The sequence below is a fragment of the Brienomyrus brachyistius genome, chromosome 22, assembly GCF_023856365.1.
Source record: "Brienomyrus brachyistius isolate T26 chromosome 22, BBRACH_0.4, whole genome shotgun sequence".
Taxonomy (NCBI): domain Eukaryota; kingdom Metazoa; phylum Chordata; class Actinopteri; order Osteoglossiformes; family Mormyridae; genus Brienomyrus; species Brienomyrus brachyistius.
In genome coordinates, this window is record NC_064554.1 from 2,599,506 (window position 1) to 2,618,557 (window position 19,052).

The 19,052-nt window shown below is 47.6% G+C and overlaps 1 protein-coding gene across 1 annotated transcript in view; it reads right to left on the reverse strand.

Moving 5' to 3' along the window:
• Positions 1-17,570, reverse strand: part of LOC125718055 (RNA binding protein fox-1 homolog 2-like) — a 26,848-nt gene extending 9,278 nt beyond the window's left edge. Inside the window, 6 exon segments of the mRNA XM_048991542.1 lie at positions 3,010-3,102; positions 3,844-3,897; positions 4,478-4,639; positions 4,722-4,907; positions 11,572-11,622; positions 16,221-17,570. Coding sequence (XP_048847499.1) covers positions 3,010-3,102; positions 3,844-3,897; positions 4,478-4,639; positions 4,722-4,907; positions 11,572-11,622; positions 16,221-16,460 — 786 coding nt within the window. The 5' untranslated portion in view covers positions 16,461-17,570.
• Positions 17,571-19,052: the final 1,482 nt, after the last annotated feature.

A 19,052-nucleotide genomic window follows, 5' to 3' on the forward strand; every position in this document is an offset into this window, starting at 1 on the left:
AGTTAGAGAGAGAGAGAGAGAGCGAGAGAGAGCACGCAAGAAAGAAGAGAGAAATGAAGACTGTTAGTTGCCCATGAAATGTGTGTGAGGGAGGAGTAGGAAATAGCAATCTCCCTTCACACACACATACGCGCGCACACACACATACACACACACACACACACATCCGATCAGGAACATTCCCCCCTCCCAATAAAAAAAAAACAAAAAACAAAATCAATCATGCAAACATAATTAATCATCAATCCAAACTGAAGACTAGCATCCAAGCAAAAGCCTCACATGTTACAGTGCTGACCAATAGAGCAACTTGGCGAATGAGACAACCAGAGCCCTCTGAAGCAGCCGCGTGGGCTGCTTTCTGGCCACTGCCAGCGTTTACCACAGCAAGAGGACAAATAGCACATTCACTGACTGGAGTTCACCAGGTAATTATCTCAAAAGGCAAATGCTAAGTTGACTCTAATAACAGCAGATTGGCTCAGGCAGAATGACGTTTAAATAGAGATGAATGAAAGTTGGTGGCATTCATTCAGAACGAGGGCTTTGACTGTCCCATCGATGAGACATTTTGCGGCGATTAGCCATGCAGAACAAGATGCACCATGCAAACACACCCTATATTAAAATTAACAAGAATAAAAAAAAAAAAATAAATCACAAGGCAATTATATTCATGATTCCATGTGCAGTTCTCCAGAGAGACACATGCATCACCGCTGCCTGATCCAAGCTCTGTACTTTGGAGAAACTCTCTACACACACACACACACACACACACACACACACACACACACCACACACACACACACACACACACACACACACACACACCTTTCTTTAAAAATGAATTGGTTTCTTCAGAGCACAGAGTTTATCAGTCTAAAGAGACCAGTTTTGAAAGACCAGACCTTGTTAAGAGCTAACAAACCAAAATTGCTATACTTCGTTGAATCCATGCATGATTAGAGGATACAAACAGAGTGAGCAACACACTGATCTCCCATTTACCGAAAAGCCTTTGACAGATCACAATGCCCAAAGGAAATTTTTCAATGTGTTCATCACAAGAGCATCCAAGAGTTCATGCAATGTCTCAATTACCTCCACCACCATTATATTCAGAGTAATCGTCATCATCATCATCATCATCGTACAACAGCAGCAGCATTGTCACTAATCAGAGCACTTTACATTCAACAGTCCAAAGAAACATTATCAGATGACAACATGCAAACAAATATCTAAACTTAAAGGGAAAGAGAGAAATAAAGTAAGACCAGCCAGGAACACTGTCACCACTCCAGGTGCAAGGAATTAATTCATGCACATTCCGGTAATGAAAGCTTCTCCATGCATTTACACAACTCCACCACCAGGAGAGCAAAAACATCTGAAGGCATTTCGCATATCAACCCATGCAGTAATAAGTCATCCCTCATTCCCAATAACTGGCCATTTCTTTTAAGGAAATTTCTTCACTCTAAATATGAACTGCACTATGGTACACACTGGTGAACATTCAGTGGGTCACGTACAACAAAAAGGCTTCACTATATAAAGGGAGCTGAAAGGCACGGTTACATTTTAAATTCACTGTAACCAGTGGTGCTTTTGCTTTGAAAGGAAACAGCTCGGCTTACAGGTACAATTCACAAAAATGTTAACATATTTAAAAAGAAGAGAGGCCAACCACAATGGCCATGTGGCACTGAGGTGGGGGAGGGGGGCGGACCTAAGAGGCCCCTCCTACCGCGGCCAAAGCGGCGTGCTACACCTCTACTCTCGCATTCCATGGCATGAAGGAGTCACTCACCGAAGGCGACGATAACACACAAATATACCCACAGCAGCTCGGATAACTCATGCAGTGATAACAAAAAAAAAAAAAAAAAAACATGCAGATCTAAGGAGACGTGGCTCCCAAAATTAGCCGGCCAAAGTTGTTAAACCATGCAAAAAAACAACAGAACATAATTAAATAAAAGCAAAAAAAGAAAGTAGAACCATCATAAATTGCCAGGAAGACCTAATCATACCCTGAACAGATCGAGTTTATGTCACCGTGTTGGGCGGTCAATGTCATTGATCGACCGTGGGTGTCGTTTAGGTCTTTGGGTGGGAGGGGGTGGGAGAAAAAATGAAAATGAAGGCAATTATATCAGCGAACAGGAGAGGCCCATCCATGCAAGTCTGCTGTCGTGAGCCATCATGGACGCAGAGGACGCATCCATGGAAAATGTACCCATGCAGAGGAGCGAGGGAGCGAGCAGAAGGGTGCCGCGCGGCGCTAACGTGGCGAGGCATGCACCGCTGTAGCGGGGGGGAGGGGATGCTAGAAGCCCCTGGACTGCAGCATTGCATGTGACCGGTGATCTCAGAGATACTCAGTATGGCGCATTGTGAGTGCTGCGCTCATGAGCTCCATCATCAAATCTTGAATCTATTTTTTTTTTTTTTAATCAGTACACTGTATGCAACCCACCATACTGAACTCACTTCTTCTTCCCATCATGCTTTGCATTCAAAGCCAGTGCCAACCAAAAAAAAAAGTAGGAACAGTAATGCAAATCTTAACAGGAAAATGATTGATATAGCTCATGCAGTTGATCGATGGATCACACCCCATCCCAGTGTAGATCTTGTACATCACTGTTTCCCAACCTGGTCTTCAGGAACTTCCAGACGCTCCACATTTTTGCTCCCTCCCAGATGCTCCACATTTTTGCTCCTTCCCAGCTCCCTGACTGACGCTCCGCATTTTTGCTCCTTCCCAGCTCCCAGTACATGGGCTGCCTGGGGATCCCCGCAGACCAGGTTGGGAAACACTGCTGCACATCATATTAGCATGGCCAAAACCAAAACAAACACAGAAAACCCTGACCAGAAACTACAGAAGTTAAGTAAATAATTAATTAATCATAATCATTATAACATGGTGAGGATTAAAAAAAAAAAACAAAAACAGTGCAGGGAAGGTAAGCTGACAAAAACAAGCCATCAAATTACCTCGATCTTGCGTCCCTCGACAAGAGTACCGTGAAGCCTGTCCCTGGCTTTTTCCGCATCGGCGCTGCTCTCGAACGTCACGAAGCCAAAACCCTGGGGCACCACAGGTGGGGGGGGTAAGGACGAGGATAGGAGGCCAAAAGGGGGAGGAGAGTGGGCAGTTTAGGGGAGGAGCAAAAGGTGGGAGGAGGTCGGGGTATGAGGAAAACGATCGATACAGGTCATGCAGTTGGTCGATGAATAACCCCACCCCCGCATAAATCCTGTACATCAGTGATCCCCAACCCAGCCCATGGGGACCCCCCCCCAGACCCTCGTTTTTGCTCCCTCCCAGCTCCCGGTACGTGGACATCAAGAGAGACAATAAGATGAGGTAAGACTGAAAGATCAGGAAGGTAAGTGTACTGTTGAAGGGAGTCCGTGAATTTTAAGTACTAAATTAATAGCTTAAGCAAAACAATGCTACAGCCACCATCTTGGTTTTGTTTGGTAATTCACTCGGATTGCGTTAAAGCATACACAGCACTCGCACTGCGTCACACAGCACTCGCACTGCGTTACATGTCATTTCGTATATACCGTTTACATGTCTTTAGTTTGCACGCTCAGGGAGTCGCTGTCTCGCTGTGCTGATGTGTACGATGACATACGCAAACAATTGAACTGTATAGTAGGTACAAGTGGTTCAACACAGTGATCTGACTAGCCAGGCTCCTCATTCTTACTACCCAATCTGCTAATCCTGATTAACAGGATTCACGTGCTAAAATGACGCCTACATCCTCAGATCAGTGTCAGGATCACATCCAACCCCCCCCCCCCCCAAACACATACCTTTGACCCCCTTTCATTGAAGATGATCTCGACATCGAGAATCTTTCCAAATTGCTGGAAAACAGAAGTGAGGCATGACAACAAGGCAGAGAGAGTTTGAAAACAAACTATAACAGAAGAGTCAATATACACCATGTCCAGGTACACAGAGAACCAATGTAATTACGGATGAGGAAAAACAAGTGGAGTTTATTTACTTCTGGTAACATTTGGGTTTAAAATCGAAAGAGGAAGTCTTGGCAGTGAGATTGATAACACATGAAGGTAAACAAAGGAGTTCTAGCACAGTTTTCTGCCTCATTACAGATTTTTGGTAAACTCAAAGCTTTTCTTCACTGTGGAGTCCAGCTTGAAAGGAAAAAAAATATTCTTTTTCCATTTCTTCTATGCAGTGACCTCACACTGCTCTTTATCTACACTGGGTGGCAGTGTTGGTGCATGAAGTCAACACACCTCCGTGTTTTTCTGCTTTTCTTTCTTTCATTTTCGTTTAATAAAACCTCAAAACTGACTCTTTGTTCACTACGGATTTCTGAGAGAGTATGTCATGGGTCGAACCCAGGGTCATACGGGCCCATCTACAAACGCCTACACCCTAAGGGCCTGAACGATCCAGAATATTCCGGATGCTTACCCCAAACATCTGCCTCAGGTCCGGGTCTCTGAAACGGAAGGGGATGTTGGAGACGTGCAGTCGTTTGGGGGTGCATTTGCCCTCCAAAGTATCAGCCCCCACCGCGCCACCGCTTCCACCCGGGCAGAGGCCCACTCCCTCTGCAGGTGCTGCGCCATCTGCCTGTTATGGGCAGGCGACGTGAGGGTCAGCATGAAGCTGATGCAGAAACCAAAAAGAAGCTTTTAAAGATGCCGAGACTCACCGGGGCACTCAGGGTATTAGGGACAGCAGCTGAGCTGTTTGCCCCGGCCTCCGAGGGGGCCTGCCCCGTCGATCCAAATAGGCTGCTTCCGTATTCAGCCCCCAGGCCATTCTGAGATGGGGGAGGGAACGCGGAAAAGGGTGGAGGCAGCAATCCCTCCTGACCTCCCGCTGATTCTTGAGAACCCTGCAAATGGGTGGGGTGGGGGGTGTAGAGTTTAAAGGTATAATTTAGTTACAATATAATTTAGGTCACAATAAAATTGATCTTATTAACGTAAACGATGGACAGACGTGCACGGACAGCACTGGATACCAGATCAGCCCACAAATTCATTGCCTGCTTCCCCACCCTGGCAACCCACAGAGGGGAGGCCCTGCTCCGATTTCACTCTTCCTCTTCAGCGTCCCAGTGCCGGCGGGGGGGGGAGGGGGGGGGGTCACACCATGTCTTGCATGTAATATTCACCTCGGCCATATCTATTATTAAGGGCCCGGAAATCCGACACGTGTGTCGCTCGCTCTACAGCCGGCACACACTCGAAAGGAGTCTGAATGGGGGGGGGGGAAGCTCCAGCCAATAGTGACGAGGGTGACTGACATCATCATCAGCCACGGCCAATCAAATAATAAAAGCACAACATTGACAGCCATACATATGGCGCAGAGAGAAAAGACACTTATTTGTTATATGGACAGGAGCACATCCCCCGCTCAATCGCCACCATCTGCTGTTAAATTATTTTGACTTTTAGCCGGTCACATGACGGAGAGATGAGAGTGAGGCTCTGCAGGCTCGCCGGAGCGGCCAACGGCAAACGCTCATTGGGGCAATAAGACCATAAGTGTTTCTGCCATGATGTCAGCATGCATGGCCCCGCCCCCCCACACAGCAGAGGTCGCAAAAGACCAAGGATTCGTCGCCTTTTCTGCATCGGCGCTGCTCTCGAACGTCATGAAGCCAACACCTTGGGGCACCACAGGTGGGGGGGAGGTAAGGATGAGGATGGGAGGCCAAAAGGAGGAGAGAGTGGGCAGTTTAGGGGAGGAGCAAAAGGTGGGAGGAGGTCGGGGTAAGAGGAAAACGATCGATACAGGTCATGCAGTTGGTCGATGAATAACCCCACCCCCGCATAAATCCAGTGCATCAGTGATCCCCAACACAGCCCTTGGGGACCCCGAGACCCTCATTTTTGCTCCCTCCCAGCTCCCGGTACATGGACGTCAAGAGAGACAATAAGACGAGGTAAGATGGAAAGATCAGAAAGAGAAGTGTACTGTCGAAGGGAGGCCATGAATTTTAAGTACTGAATTAATATCTTAAGCAAAAAAATGCTACAGCCACTATCTTGGTTTTGTTTGGTAATTCACTCAGATTGCATTAAAGCACTCGCACTGCGTTACACAGCACTCGCCTTTGTACTACTGTCTTGTACATATCGCACATATTTTTTGGGCATTTCATATATACTGTTTACATGCAGGAGTGGCCAACGGCAAACGTTGATTGGGGCAACAAGACCATAAGTGTTTCTGCCATGATGTCAGCATGTATGGCCCCGCCCCCCCCCCCCCCACACACAGCAGAGGTTGCAAAAAGACCAAGGATTCGTCGCCCCGTTAAGGGGAACATCCCACATTGCAAACATACCAATCACTGGGTCGTCTTGGAACCATGGACTGGTAGGGCTATCTACTCAAACGATCAAAACCTCACCGCATAATAGAATTCAAGTATCAGTTACAAGAAAAAAAACTGTAAAAATTTTATGTAAGAGCACACGGCCTGCGCCCAAAGCGGCCAGCAGACAAGCTGAGTGCGACCTTCTCGCAGCCCAAACACAAATACATCGTCTGTCTCTATTGGCCTCTTTTTATTGCTCTTTCCCAGCAGTCTGCAAAGCGTCATAAAATGACATAGATGGCAAAAAGAAGCTGCAATATTCTCCGCTTTTCCCAACTGCCTGTGCCATTTGCTGCATTAATAAACCGCACTCTCTTGGATTATACCCCCACCTTCGCATTCAGCATCGCGGCAGCCTGCCTGAACGGACCACAATGCACCTCTCCGGGGTGCAGAGTCATACTTGAGCACGCGCTCGGTGAAGAGCAGGATGCACCTAGAGTGCCCACTGACTCAGACCCACTGAACACTGCTCGAGGCACGGGGGCGGCGGGGGGCGGCTGGTGAAAGAGCCTCATTACTGTAAAGTCCTCCCAGACCAGATGGCCTTTTAGTGGATCCTTTCATACACACAGTCACACACCAAAAGGGGAGGGGGGAGGAAGATAGGAACGGGTAACAGACGAGGCAGGGAAGACGCACTGATCACTCCTGCATTCCTGATACAACAGCCCTAGAGCAGCGTTGCCCTATAAGGCCATCTCTGCAGGGACGTGGGGGCAGGGAGCCAGCCAAGGTTCAGGGAAGAAGAATCAGCGTCCCCCAGCTGCCGCATATGACAGCCGCGCTTTCCTAGTCTTCTCCTGGATGCATATATGCTGTCCCTTAGCGCCCTGCCAAAGTCTAGAACTACACTTATGGCGAGAGTATAGTGAGCAGTAAAAACAGACTAAACAATCAAAAAGGTTATATAACTTGACAATTCTAAAATGTTTCAAACCATTAAAACAACCTAAATAAGATGCTTAAGGTTAGTACAAAATTTAAAAATCATATTTAAAAAGCTGTAAGCATATGAAGTGAAGTTGCAACAAGAATAGGGATAATACAAGGTCCACAGTGAGGGGGATCTACTTTTTACCACAGATTTTAGGATTTTTTCCCCAGCTCCAACTGGCCCTGTCTTTAACAATCAGGATGTTACATCCTTCTATGAGTTAAGTCATTAAAAGGCTGCAGCGCCAGCCCTGCACCAACTCAAGCCATATGGCCAAATTCAAACGCAAAAAAACCCCACCACAGCATCAAAGCGGCGACGCTACAAGTCACACGCCCCTTTCGCATGAATTTAACAGCGGCACCGAAGCAAAGGCGCAACCGGGAGCCGCAGCCGTACAGCGGATCCACCGGGACGGCAAGCATCGCCACCAGCTTAACGACACGGTTCCCACCGCCCCGGGATGGACATTTACCTGAGACACCATGCGTCTTTCCATACAACAGGATGTGAAAGGAGACGGGCTTTGCAGTGCCGTTTTCCCTTTTAGCTGGATCGCTCGCTCACTCCCAGCACGCCTGCTGCACACTGCGGTGCATCTGCGCTTTACGCTTTAACCTTTCGCAGCCGCGGAGCGCACTGTCCGCACACGATGCACCCTAATTCTAACTAAGTTGCCGGTAATGTCAGTCTGGCGGTTGGCTACAGCTCCGCTCGACTTTCCCTTGTTCCTCCTCCATGAAAGCCCTCCCTCTTCGGTGGCTTTCTCCCCGAGGCTGCCAGCGCTCGGACACGCTCGTATCTTCCGCTTTCCTTCCCGGAGTCTCTCTCGCCCGACGAAATCCAGACGCGGATTTTTTACCTTCGCTCCTCCCCCTCGTGCCAATCAAAGACGCCGCCACTGAGAAACGTGACCGTCGACTATCAGCGACCATTACAGTCCATCCCCCGCCCTCCTCCTCTCTTCTCCCCGCCCACTCCATTTTAGACCAATAATATTGCCCAATCGTCTTCTCTCGCCTATCCCCACAAGCAATGGAAAAACTGTAATTGGTCCAAATGGGTCCGAGCACGGCGAGCAATATAATCTATAGCTACTCTTAAAGGCAAGCCGATGCGTCTTAAGATAAACAGACTCTTTCATAACCCCATCGCCTCTTATGTTTTAATTTCATGATTATTTTAAACCTTTTGCACTTCTGTCTAAACATATTCTTAGAGATTTCAATGTTTATACTTTATACTCGATTTAAAAGGGGAAAAATGCAGATTTTTAAATAACAGCCCAACCACAACAAGTCAGAGCTCTTAGCAAAACATACAGCTACTTGCCAATGTCAGTGCAAACTACTAGTCCCGCAGGCCTGTGCAAGTTGAAACTCATACCTAGGCAACCCTGCAAAGTCAACCACATCACATTACCTGAGATACAAACATTAAAAATTTAGTGTCCTGCCCACAGCCCTAAATAAACTGACCATGAAAAATACTCTGCTTTAAGACTAATAAACAGAGGCAAACCTAAGCTACGTCTTGTATGTAAGCAGACACTCGAACAGAGTGCAGGGTTATGGGAAGGAGAAAGGAAAAGCAAAGCTGAACAGGTTATGATGTTTAGCTAGCACTAGTGCCCGGCGTGCCCCATCCGACGTGGCGAATCGGCATAAAGGGGCCTCGGGAGAGGACAGGGACGCTGCGCTGCGGGTTAGCATGCAGGACCTGGTGGTTACTGTTTAGCATTCTGTGCGAGCCATCTTACAGGGCAGGTAAGGGCCTCTCCTCACCCCGAGGCAAATGCTTGGGCGGAGCCCCGCGAATACCTGCAGTAGAGCGACAGCGTGTGTCCCCCGGACGAGCAGACGGCAGGGCCACGCTTTGTAGACAACGTCCCCTCCCCACACACACACAGACACACGCGCCCTGCTGCGAGGTTCTGCGGGGCTGCACCAACAGGCTTAGCCGCCGCTAACTCTAACCAGAGTGTTAAAAAAAGGTGTTAAACATGAAGAGGACTCTGCTTAAAGCCAGAGAACAGCTGATGTGGCAGGTTCTTAAATAAACAAACAAATTCATATATGTTGGAGCACCTCCTCTCACGCTACCACCTGGCGCCTTTGGCTAACAGCTACCGGAGCCTGCAGGCGGCTCCCTGAAAATTTAGGGGTGTCATTCTGGATAGAAATATTAGACCCCACTACTCAACTCAGAGTGATACTGGGCATCTAACCCTTAGCGTGGAAGCCCCAATGAGACGGAGAGATTCGCTGCATCTGTGGCCACGCTCACCCTGTACACTCCCCCTGGGCCGCAGCCTCAGTCCAGGACCACTAACTATAACAATGCCGAAAAGCCAGCTGACCAATACAGAAGTGCTTTGAAGAGTTCCCCGGGAAAAATTAAATCACATGATGTGGGACGCATACCGCTGACACCACAAATTCTGTAGCAGCTGGATTGACGCAAGCTAGATTTATATCCAATCTCGCTATGAGGGCGCTGGCCACAGGGGTAACGGTCACCGTAAAGCGGCCTACATCACGCACCGAGAAGCTTGAGACGCAAACAAAGTAAAAGACAGTGCTTGTTATGAGTTATAGATGAACTTACCGGCAGTGCCGTGTGGTGGCAGACTCCCATCATCGTACAGGTGGGGGGAAAACGCCAGAAATCCCACCCCGTATTCACCCCCAGGGCTACCCTTTTCTCCTTTGATTCTAACTCGGGAAAATTCACCTTCCACCCCCTCCTCCTTATCAGGACTCCCACAAACTCCTCTTCCCCCCCTTCCTGACGCTCCCTCACTCTCCTGCCTTAAGCTCCGTCTCCCCTTGTGTGATTCGCTCCTTTCCTGACAGCCCGAGTCATTCCTCCCCCCTCTCTCTCCCTCATAACCCGTCCTCTCTCGTTCTCCCTCCCTGTCAAGTTGTTTCCTATCCCACCTCACACCCCTCCCCACCTCGCACCCCTCCCTCGCTCTTGACAGCTGGCTGAACGTATGAGGGCAGAAGATGCTTAGTTCTGTACCCGTAACCTGATCTCTTGTACTGCGGGGCTTTGATCATTTATTTATTTATCATCAGCGGGTGCACTCAGACCCCTCCCACCTCCATTTTCATGCCCCAGGTTACAGTTCAGATTCGGCAGCCTGACAACCAAATTCAACAGCTAGCGGGATCTGCATTCAATGTCGAACGCGATCTCGAATTCAAACTGCGTGCCGCCGTGAGATACAAATGCACCTCTCCCTTTTATTATTTCTTATTCCCCCCACCCCAAAAAAGTACAAATTTTTAAGAGCTGCAGTTTCAAAGGAAGAAAGGAGACTAGAGGAGGGGAAAAAAGGTGGAGAAGATGAACAGATAGTGAAATGGAGATAAAGGGATAGAAAAAGGCAAGAGATGACAGGATTAGGGTGCAAGCGACAGGGATAAAAGTATGAATAGGGGATGATCAGGGGATTAACAACATGGGCTGAGCGCTCAGAGAGACAGAGAGACACGGCCAACATATGTACCGAGTTAAGGGTGGTGAGCGCGCGCACACACACACACACACACACACACACACACACACACACACACACACACACACACACACACACACACACACACAGGAATCATGTGTGCCACAACCCTCTGAGGACTGGTCCACAGAGTGGTGGGGATGCCTATTGTTCTCCAGAACCTTAGGGCCATAGCGGGTGTGTGTGTGTGTGGGGGGTCTAGTGAGTGAGCCACGCTCTCCTTAAACTCATAGAGACGTAACATGAATACACTCATGACAACATGAGCGAATCCACTGATACTGATATTACTCCCTGATGAAATTATTCAATGGTGTAACCGTCATATCGTACAGAACCAAGATTCATTTAAAAAAATGTAAAGAACTTAAAAACTTTCCCAGAGGTTGTCGTACGCTGCTATTCCATTAGTCTATGAAACTGAGCTATTTCTCAAAGAAATACAATTGCAGGTAGAATGCCCCTATGAGACAAAGATCCACATCTGGCTCTGTGCACCCCGGTGTGAGAATGGCCTAAAACTCAGCACTGCCCTCATGTGGCAGGACCATGTCACTGCAAATCTGATTCACAGAGGCAGAAACACTGACGAAGGGGGGGGGGGGGGCGGGGGGGGACCCACACTGGAACAGCAGTGACAGACAGAATGAATGAGTGTGAAGCAAATAAAGGCTAACAGAACCACACTGATAAGCGCTCTGACCTACCTGACTGTGAGGTGGGTATCCATGGAAACCAGGAGTCAAGGGGTCATTGTTCTATAGAGAAAGGTAAGGCCTTGTTAAGGAAGCATTTTTTTTTCTTTACACCAATGCCATTTTTGTTATAACAGGGCCAGTTTTCATGTATATGTCTTGGAAGTCAGCCCTTCAAAATATTAGATTCACATGAAAAAGTAAAGACGACTAGAGAGAGAGAGAGAGAGAGAGAGAGAGAGAGAGAGAGAGAGAGAGACAGAAGAAAAAACCTTACAAGGCTAATACAAGGAACACACACAGGGAACCAGCTCAGCAGCGCAGGGCGCAGCATCTGTGCAATAATCAGTTAGCACTCATTTCTCTGGGCTGTTCCTCTCCATCCCTCAGCCAAGCGTGAACTCTTTAGTTAGCTGATGCATCGTTTTTCTCCCTTTTGCCCTTCCCATCAGGCAAAAAAACACCGGGCTCTCGAACACGTGCACGCACCCCATAGCTGACCTAGAACTGAACATCTCTGCCAACTGTTCTGTAATTATTTTTTAATTAGATCATTTCAGCGCTTCCCTCTCCGCGCCCCGTTAGTGTTCGGGACTGCTGGTGGCACACTGACAACGTGTGACTTATTCGAGACACATCCCAACACAATCAATGATCTTTCGAAGACTCCAGTTGACCCCTTCGCAACAAACAAACCAAAATTACTGAAAATTAGACTGCCCAAAGAGAACAAGGACTCTCCAATGGCTGGGAGAGTCAGGGGTGTTACAAGCGACGGCTATCAGATACAAGCCTGCATGCCAATAAGGAGTATCGCACACGGCTGGTTTCTATGCCGGCACTTGGGGCTTCGGTAGTGCATGGAGTAGCCAGTCTGCTCACAAAGGGAGCCAAACACCGGCTCTCGCCCCAACCCCCCTGCACAGGAAATTACTTCGATTCCCCTTGTCATTTTTCTCTCAGCCAATCAGAGAGGAGGACACTCAAGGATGCAATGGCGACAGCAGGAAGGAGGCAGAGAGAGAGAGAGGCGCACTCACAGACACTGTAAATGGAATGAGACAAAACTTAAATGGATCGTGAGTGAAAAAGGCAGGTACAGGGATGGAAGAAGCTCCACGTGGGAGAATGAAACAACAACTAAATATATAAAGAAAAGGAGGTAATGGACAGAAGCAGAAGGAACAGAATGAGATACACAGGGAAGTGGACTCATTCCTCAGGAAGGAAAATTATGTGTCACAACTGAAGACAGTCATTTTTAGAAGTTAAAAAGTACTGCACACTCCACATGCTTTGTAACCAAAAAACTGGCAGATTTAAACTCTCTTGTGGTGACCCAGCCCTTTCCACAGCTCTCTCAGTCCCACACAAACAGCAATCTCTTTGTCTCCCCTCCACATTTCCTGTTTCATCTGGAACCAATTTCACCCTTGTGCATCGTCCCCCTGGGGAACAGTCGTCAGCGCGCAGCTTAAAGGGAGAGTGAGCAAAGTGACCAGTGGAGACAAAGACGACTGCAGGTAGTTCTTTTTTCTGGGTTAAATTACAGGGAGGGGGGGGTAGGAGTGTCATACAGAAGTAGAGGCTAAGAAAGAGTGAGACCACTCTCACCACGTTGGTTACATAAAATAGCAGCTAAAACAACATGGCTGCCATTGGTGCAGCCAGGCGGGGGGGAGGGACCTGACTAGAGGGTTGAGGGGGGAGGGAGAATTTGCTAACATCTGGAATCAATCTGTCTGAAAATGGAGAGTGGGGGATAGGTAAGGCAAGGGAGGAAAGGAGGAGACAAGGAGAGGAAAGGCGAGGGGAATGGGGCAGAGCAGGGTGGAGGGCAGGGAGGGGCAATGGGAAGAGAAAGGAAAGAGGTAAATGTTAATGTCGAACAGAAACAGACCAGGACGCAGTAGGAGCGAGTCATACAGAAGGAATGCGATGTGACTACATTTCCTTTGGGGGGGGGGGTGTTGGTACACCCAAAAAGGATATATGATACAAAGTTAGAACCCTGGACACCCCCACCAAAGGCGCACGAAAGCAGCACCCTCCATAAGGCCTCCACACAGAAAATCAGCTTTGTTTCTGACTGCAGAGATTATCGTCATCATCTGCCTAGTTGTGATTAAACACCCCTGGGGGGTGAGAGGCGCTCACTTGTAATATAATATCGCAAAGATCCACCAAAGCAGCTTAGTCACACGGCAGCAGGATCCCCTCACACTCCTGGACACTCCGTTATTCGTGGGGAAACTTAAAAATCATGGGAGAGGATCGTTCGAAAAGAGTTTGAGGGTGCAATTGTACGGCTGGGGTGGAGGGGAAAAATGGAGGAAGATTGAAGGTAAGTAAATAACCAGGAGGTGACCAGGAGTGAGAGCGTAACGAGGGACCATCCTCATCCAGAAAGTAAGGGACCGACAGTAAATCACAGTCTGCTCACACACCTATCAGATTTGGTTGCAAAATGCCAGAGTCAGAATCTACTCTATTTAAGACTTGGTTAGAATCCCAGGCATTTCACAATGCATGACAAACACCCCCCACCCCCAATACACCCCACTCCACCTGCAACTGCTTATCATCAGGGTCAAGGGTGCCATAGCAATATTTATGCTCAAAGTTCAATAGTATTCATTAAACAGGGAGACGAGAGCAAGCGGCAGGGTGTCTGATACACTACAAAGGATGAGAGGGAAGAAAAACACTCCAAATTTGACATGTCAGCAAGAATAACATGACCAAGGAAGGCAGTGACGGAATGGCTGCGCTGTAGCGGTGCCGTGATGTCCGGCCATCGCTGGCTCCATCTCGGAACGGACTGAGAAGCAGAACCCAGGATCGGTCCCCCTCCCCCGCCAGAGACCGGCCTGGTTAATGCCCTCCCCTAAATGAGCTTTGATCTTGTTAGTGCAACACAAAGCCTCTTTACCGCCAACGATAGGGAAAATGGGCTCTGGGAGGGAGGGAGCGGCTGGGGAGGGGGGGTTGGGTGGTGGTAAAGTAAACACTGTACACTGTGGATGACGCCGAGCAGATAAGTGCATCGATACTGTACAGGCTGACAGGCACAGAGCATTTCATTGGGTAAAAGAGAATCTGTTCACCAGGAGTCAATTAATTTGGAAATTTGCCTTGGGGGTGGGAGGGGGGGCTTTTCAGGGGATGCAGAGAAAGTACTGGGGAGGAAGCAGAAAGAACAGTGCTGAGCACATTCTCCTGCCCATTTGGCCTCACCTGCCCCCACCATCCCACCCCCGCCTGCTCAGGCCCAGTCAGCCACCAGCTCACTCGTCCCACTGTAAGGGTGTCTCTGGGGGAACCGCTCAATCGGCAGCTGTGACCTTTCCTAACCCCCCCCCCACACACACACACACACACACACACACACACACACACACACACACACACACACACACACACACACACACTTCCTTGCCATCACCATTCCTCCACCATCTGCATCATCCTCCACACAGTGACATCACCGGCTGCAGGCCCATGTGGCAGGCATGTGCATTTGAGGCGGGGGGAGGAGGGTGGGGGGTCTCATCTCTGCGATCCGACACCCGTCCGAAAAAAAGACAGATGGGCCACCTCTCCGTATAGCCGATTGGGGCTAGCGGGTGATCAGTAGGGAATCCTGTGATCACCACTCCAGCGGCACAGTCAGTGTGTATGATGTGGGCTTACAATAACATGCCCTGGGGCTACAGCAGGGATGCCCAGTTTTCTGGCTCCAGGTCGGCGGCCCTGAGGTTATCCCAAAATCCCCCACTTCTTTTGTACCCAGAGTGGGACCCCGTCTGTTCTTTGTTTCTGACCTAGACCCCTCCCCCGCACTCCATCTCCCCCACCTCTTTCCTGTCTCCTTTCACCTACATGAAATTCAGACCAAATGACTTTAAATGCCACTGGTATTCATCACTGAGACCCTTATTTATAATTTAGGCTTCACTGCTGAGCCCAAGCGAAGGATTTTTGTCTAAAAAAGGACCCATCTGCCTCTTGCCTTTGTCTTATTTACAGCCTTCAATGGCTGGCAATTAATTATTACACTGACTTATCAGCGACTGTATAAATACAACACACATGCCTACACGACAGAAAGCGACTGAGAAAATGTTACGATTCGTTTTGGACTCTGACATCCAGGGGCAGCCATATCAGATTACCTTTGTCTCGCTTTGGGTACAGTTATATGCAGGAAAACTGCTATATCGACATATTAATGATACCGACTGAAACTCCGCATTTAAAGTAGAAACTAGCAAAAACGTTAGGATCGGTTCCACAGTTATTTCATCATTCTAATATACTAACGGTCCAGATTTATATTATGAGTCAAATTTGTGTGCGCACACAACACCCGGTTATAAAAAGTGTGATTTACTAATCGGGTTTCCATTGCGCGATATATCACGTTAAGGCGTCTATATGGGTCAATTTGGATCGAGAAAGGTCACGTTTGACCATCTTTTATGCAACATCTCATGTTGTAGGCGCTTAACACATGAGAACCAGAATCTTTCAATAGATTTTCTTAAAAAAATTGCTGGGGACGACATGAAACGCTTCACATTGTCTATGGCCTTGGCCTCAGTAGTGATCCATATATGATATAGTATTGGCACAATCGCAGTATTAAGGCAGCCTCTTACCTGTCCGATCTCAGCGACAGTCCCCGACCCGTCTATCCTTGGTCGCTTGCATTCAGCCCCGGCCAGTTCTGGCAGAGATACTGCGGTCGTTTGTCCGTCAGGCTCCGGATCCCCTCTTTTCATACCTCTTACAGATGCTGATCCTCCGGCCGGGTTTTCATTGTCAACGTCCCTTTCCCGGTCCATTATCCCCCGGGATACAGGTAAAAGAATTGATGCAACGTCGGTCGACATTAACATTGAACGATAGTGTGCTGCAGATCTGTATATTCTCAACCTTTCCCGTTGCCTCCTTGCCCCTTTGTATGGAAGTCCTGCCTTGAACGCTATCTAATCTCAGTACAAGTAGCCTTCCCTTTACGCGACAAAAACGGAATGATAATGAAAAATATTTAGCACCATGAAAGCCGTAATTCCAAGGCGTGGAGACTGAAAAACATAAATAGCAGGAAAACTTGCAATGAATTGATCAGCAATGTGCGTGATTGCTTATGGCTCTGATTGCGTGATTAAACAAAATGTGTAGCGACAGGCCGGCTAGCAACGCAAAAATACATGACCCTAAAAATAACAAGGCATCAGAATATTGTGACACCAGAATCGAATTTAAAATGCCAGGTCGGCGACGTTATGTTAATTACCGATATGGGCCTTATTGAATTCAGGCGAAATTTTTTTTTAATATAAATTCGCGGGGGTAAAAACGTAAGTATTACATATACTTCCTACATCGGGTAACATAGCCTACTGTATTGCACATTTAACTATATATTAGGTAGCCTATAGGAAGTTTTATTATGTAAAAAAAATGGAACTATTTCGTTGTCTTCCAAAAGGGAGCTGCAAGACGTATCACATTTGCGAGAACATTTGTCTGTCCTTCAGTAAATCTTTCTATATATACTCACAGCTGATTACTTAATATCGGGCAGAAAAAAAGACCATCGTTATAATACCAGCGTGCGATTATGCACAAATTGCCGTCATTCGTCGTGTAACTGGAAGGATTCTTTCAGACACATTTTTTAAATCCACGGAAGAGCCTTAAATAAGTCCGGATCGGTTCTTCTTAATTGCACATTCCGCTAACTCGATGTGGATATTTCTCCGTCTATGAACGCCACTCCAATCCTGTTACTTGATACGATTCCTTTCTTCTTTCGTACAAAAGGGTATCCCGACATAAACAAACCATTCGTTCTTATGCGGCCTCCTCTTTCCTTCCTTTATTTCTTTCTTTCTTTCTTTCGGCCCGTCTTTTCCTTTTCCAATCCGCTCCGGTTATTCTTACGGCGTGTGCGCTGGCTGCTAGGAAAACGACTAGGTCCCTATCGTGCGCCTAATCCCCTCCTCCTTCCACCCCCCAGATGTACTCCGTCCTCTTCCCCCCTCCTCCTTCGCTTTAATACACACCGATATGGGTGAACACACATCCGTAGGTTTTCCCTTGAATTTTACATATTCTGTTAAGACACGTTGTTGGTCACTTATATCGCATACAATAGTATTTCAAATAACGCCACGCTGCAAGTAATTAATAGCTGGCAGGTTACAAAGTGTCGTCCCATTTTGAATGTATCAAATACATGTTGTTTTATTTCAATTTCCACTTCAACCTGTATATACAATAATCGAGTGTGACAATTCATTCGTTTTTGGCTGTTTTCATGAGCCTTGTTTTGCTCTAAAATATCATCGGGCAGAACATATATCAAAACATATGGATACAGCTAATATTGCTAACTGGCGGGGGAGGGGCAAAAAAACCCATGAGCGAGGAGTGTGGAGGGTGAGTCAAAGGAAGGAGGTGTTTTACTCCTTTTGGAAGTCGACGATCTAACAGTAAGATGGGTGATGAGCCGCAAGCGACGCCGAAAGACCAATAAATAAGACAACAAGGCGAGAAAAGGAAACAATGCCGAACGAGCAAACCCGCGTGATTCAGCGCTACGGCACCGCAGCGGCTCCCCTGACTTCGTGGTGCGGGCGCGACGCACAGCGGACGTGAACAGTAGTGTTCAGTGAAAGCCGAGCCTGTTGGTAAAATGTCAGTAAGTCACGCATAAAAACAGCGTCACATCTGGTGCATAACAAGTCCAAGACAATAATACAGCAGCCTTTTATGGCATTAATCGTCGACACACCACAACGAAATGTGTTCTCTGCATTTAACCCACATTTGACAGAGCAGTGGGAAGATATTATTTAGTGCCCGGATAGTGGTGAATGGTGGTGGGGTAGTTGCTGGCCTGGGATTCGAACCAGAAACCTTCCACTCTCCTAACCCAGAGGTCGGCAACCTTTTTAAACCAAAGAGCAATTTTCTCCTAAATGTGAGTCACAATGTGTAAAGAAGGGAGTTTGAGATATGATTTTTAAATGTGACAAGTGTATATATGCATTTAACACAAAAAATAAAAGTTCAAGTACTTACAAAACCTATTATTGAAAAACTTTTTTTTAGGGGGGGCATCTCAGGTTTAAATCACTTGGACATGTAACAGCGCAAAAGTGACTAACAGTACAGCACTGGTTAGTTGTGTTACTGTCTTCACCCTCATCCCTCCTTTCATCTGGCTCTGTTGCATTAGTCTTCACCTTCATCCCTCCTTTCATCTGGTTCTGTAGCATTAGTCTTCATCCTCATCCTTCCTTTTGTCTGGTTCCGTAGCGATAGTCTTCAACCACATCCCTCCTTTCATCTGGCTCTGTAGCATTAGTCTTCATCCTCATCCCTCCTTTTGTCTGGCTCCGTAGCGATAGTCTTCACCCTCATCCCTCCTTTTGTCTGGCTCTGTAGCGATAGTCTTCACCCTCATCCCTCCTTTTGTC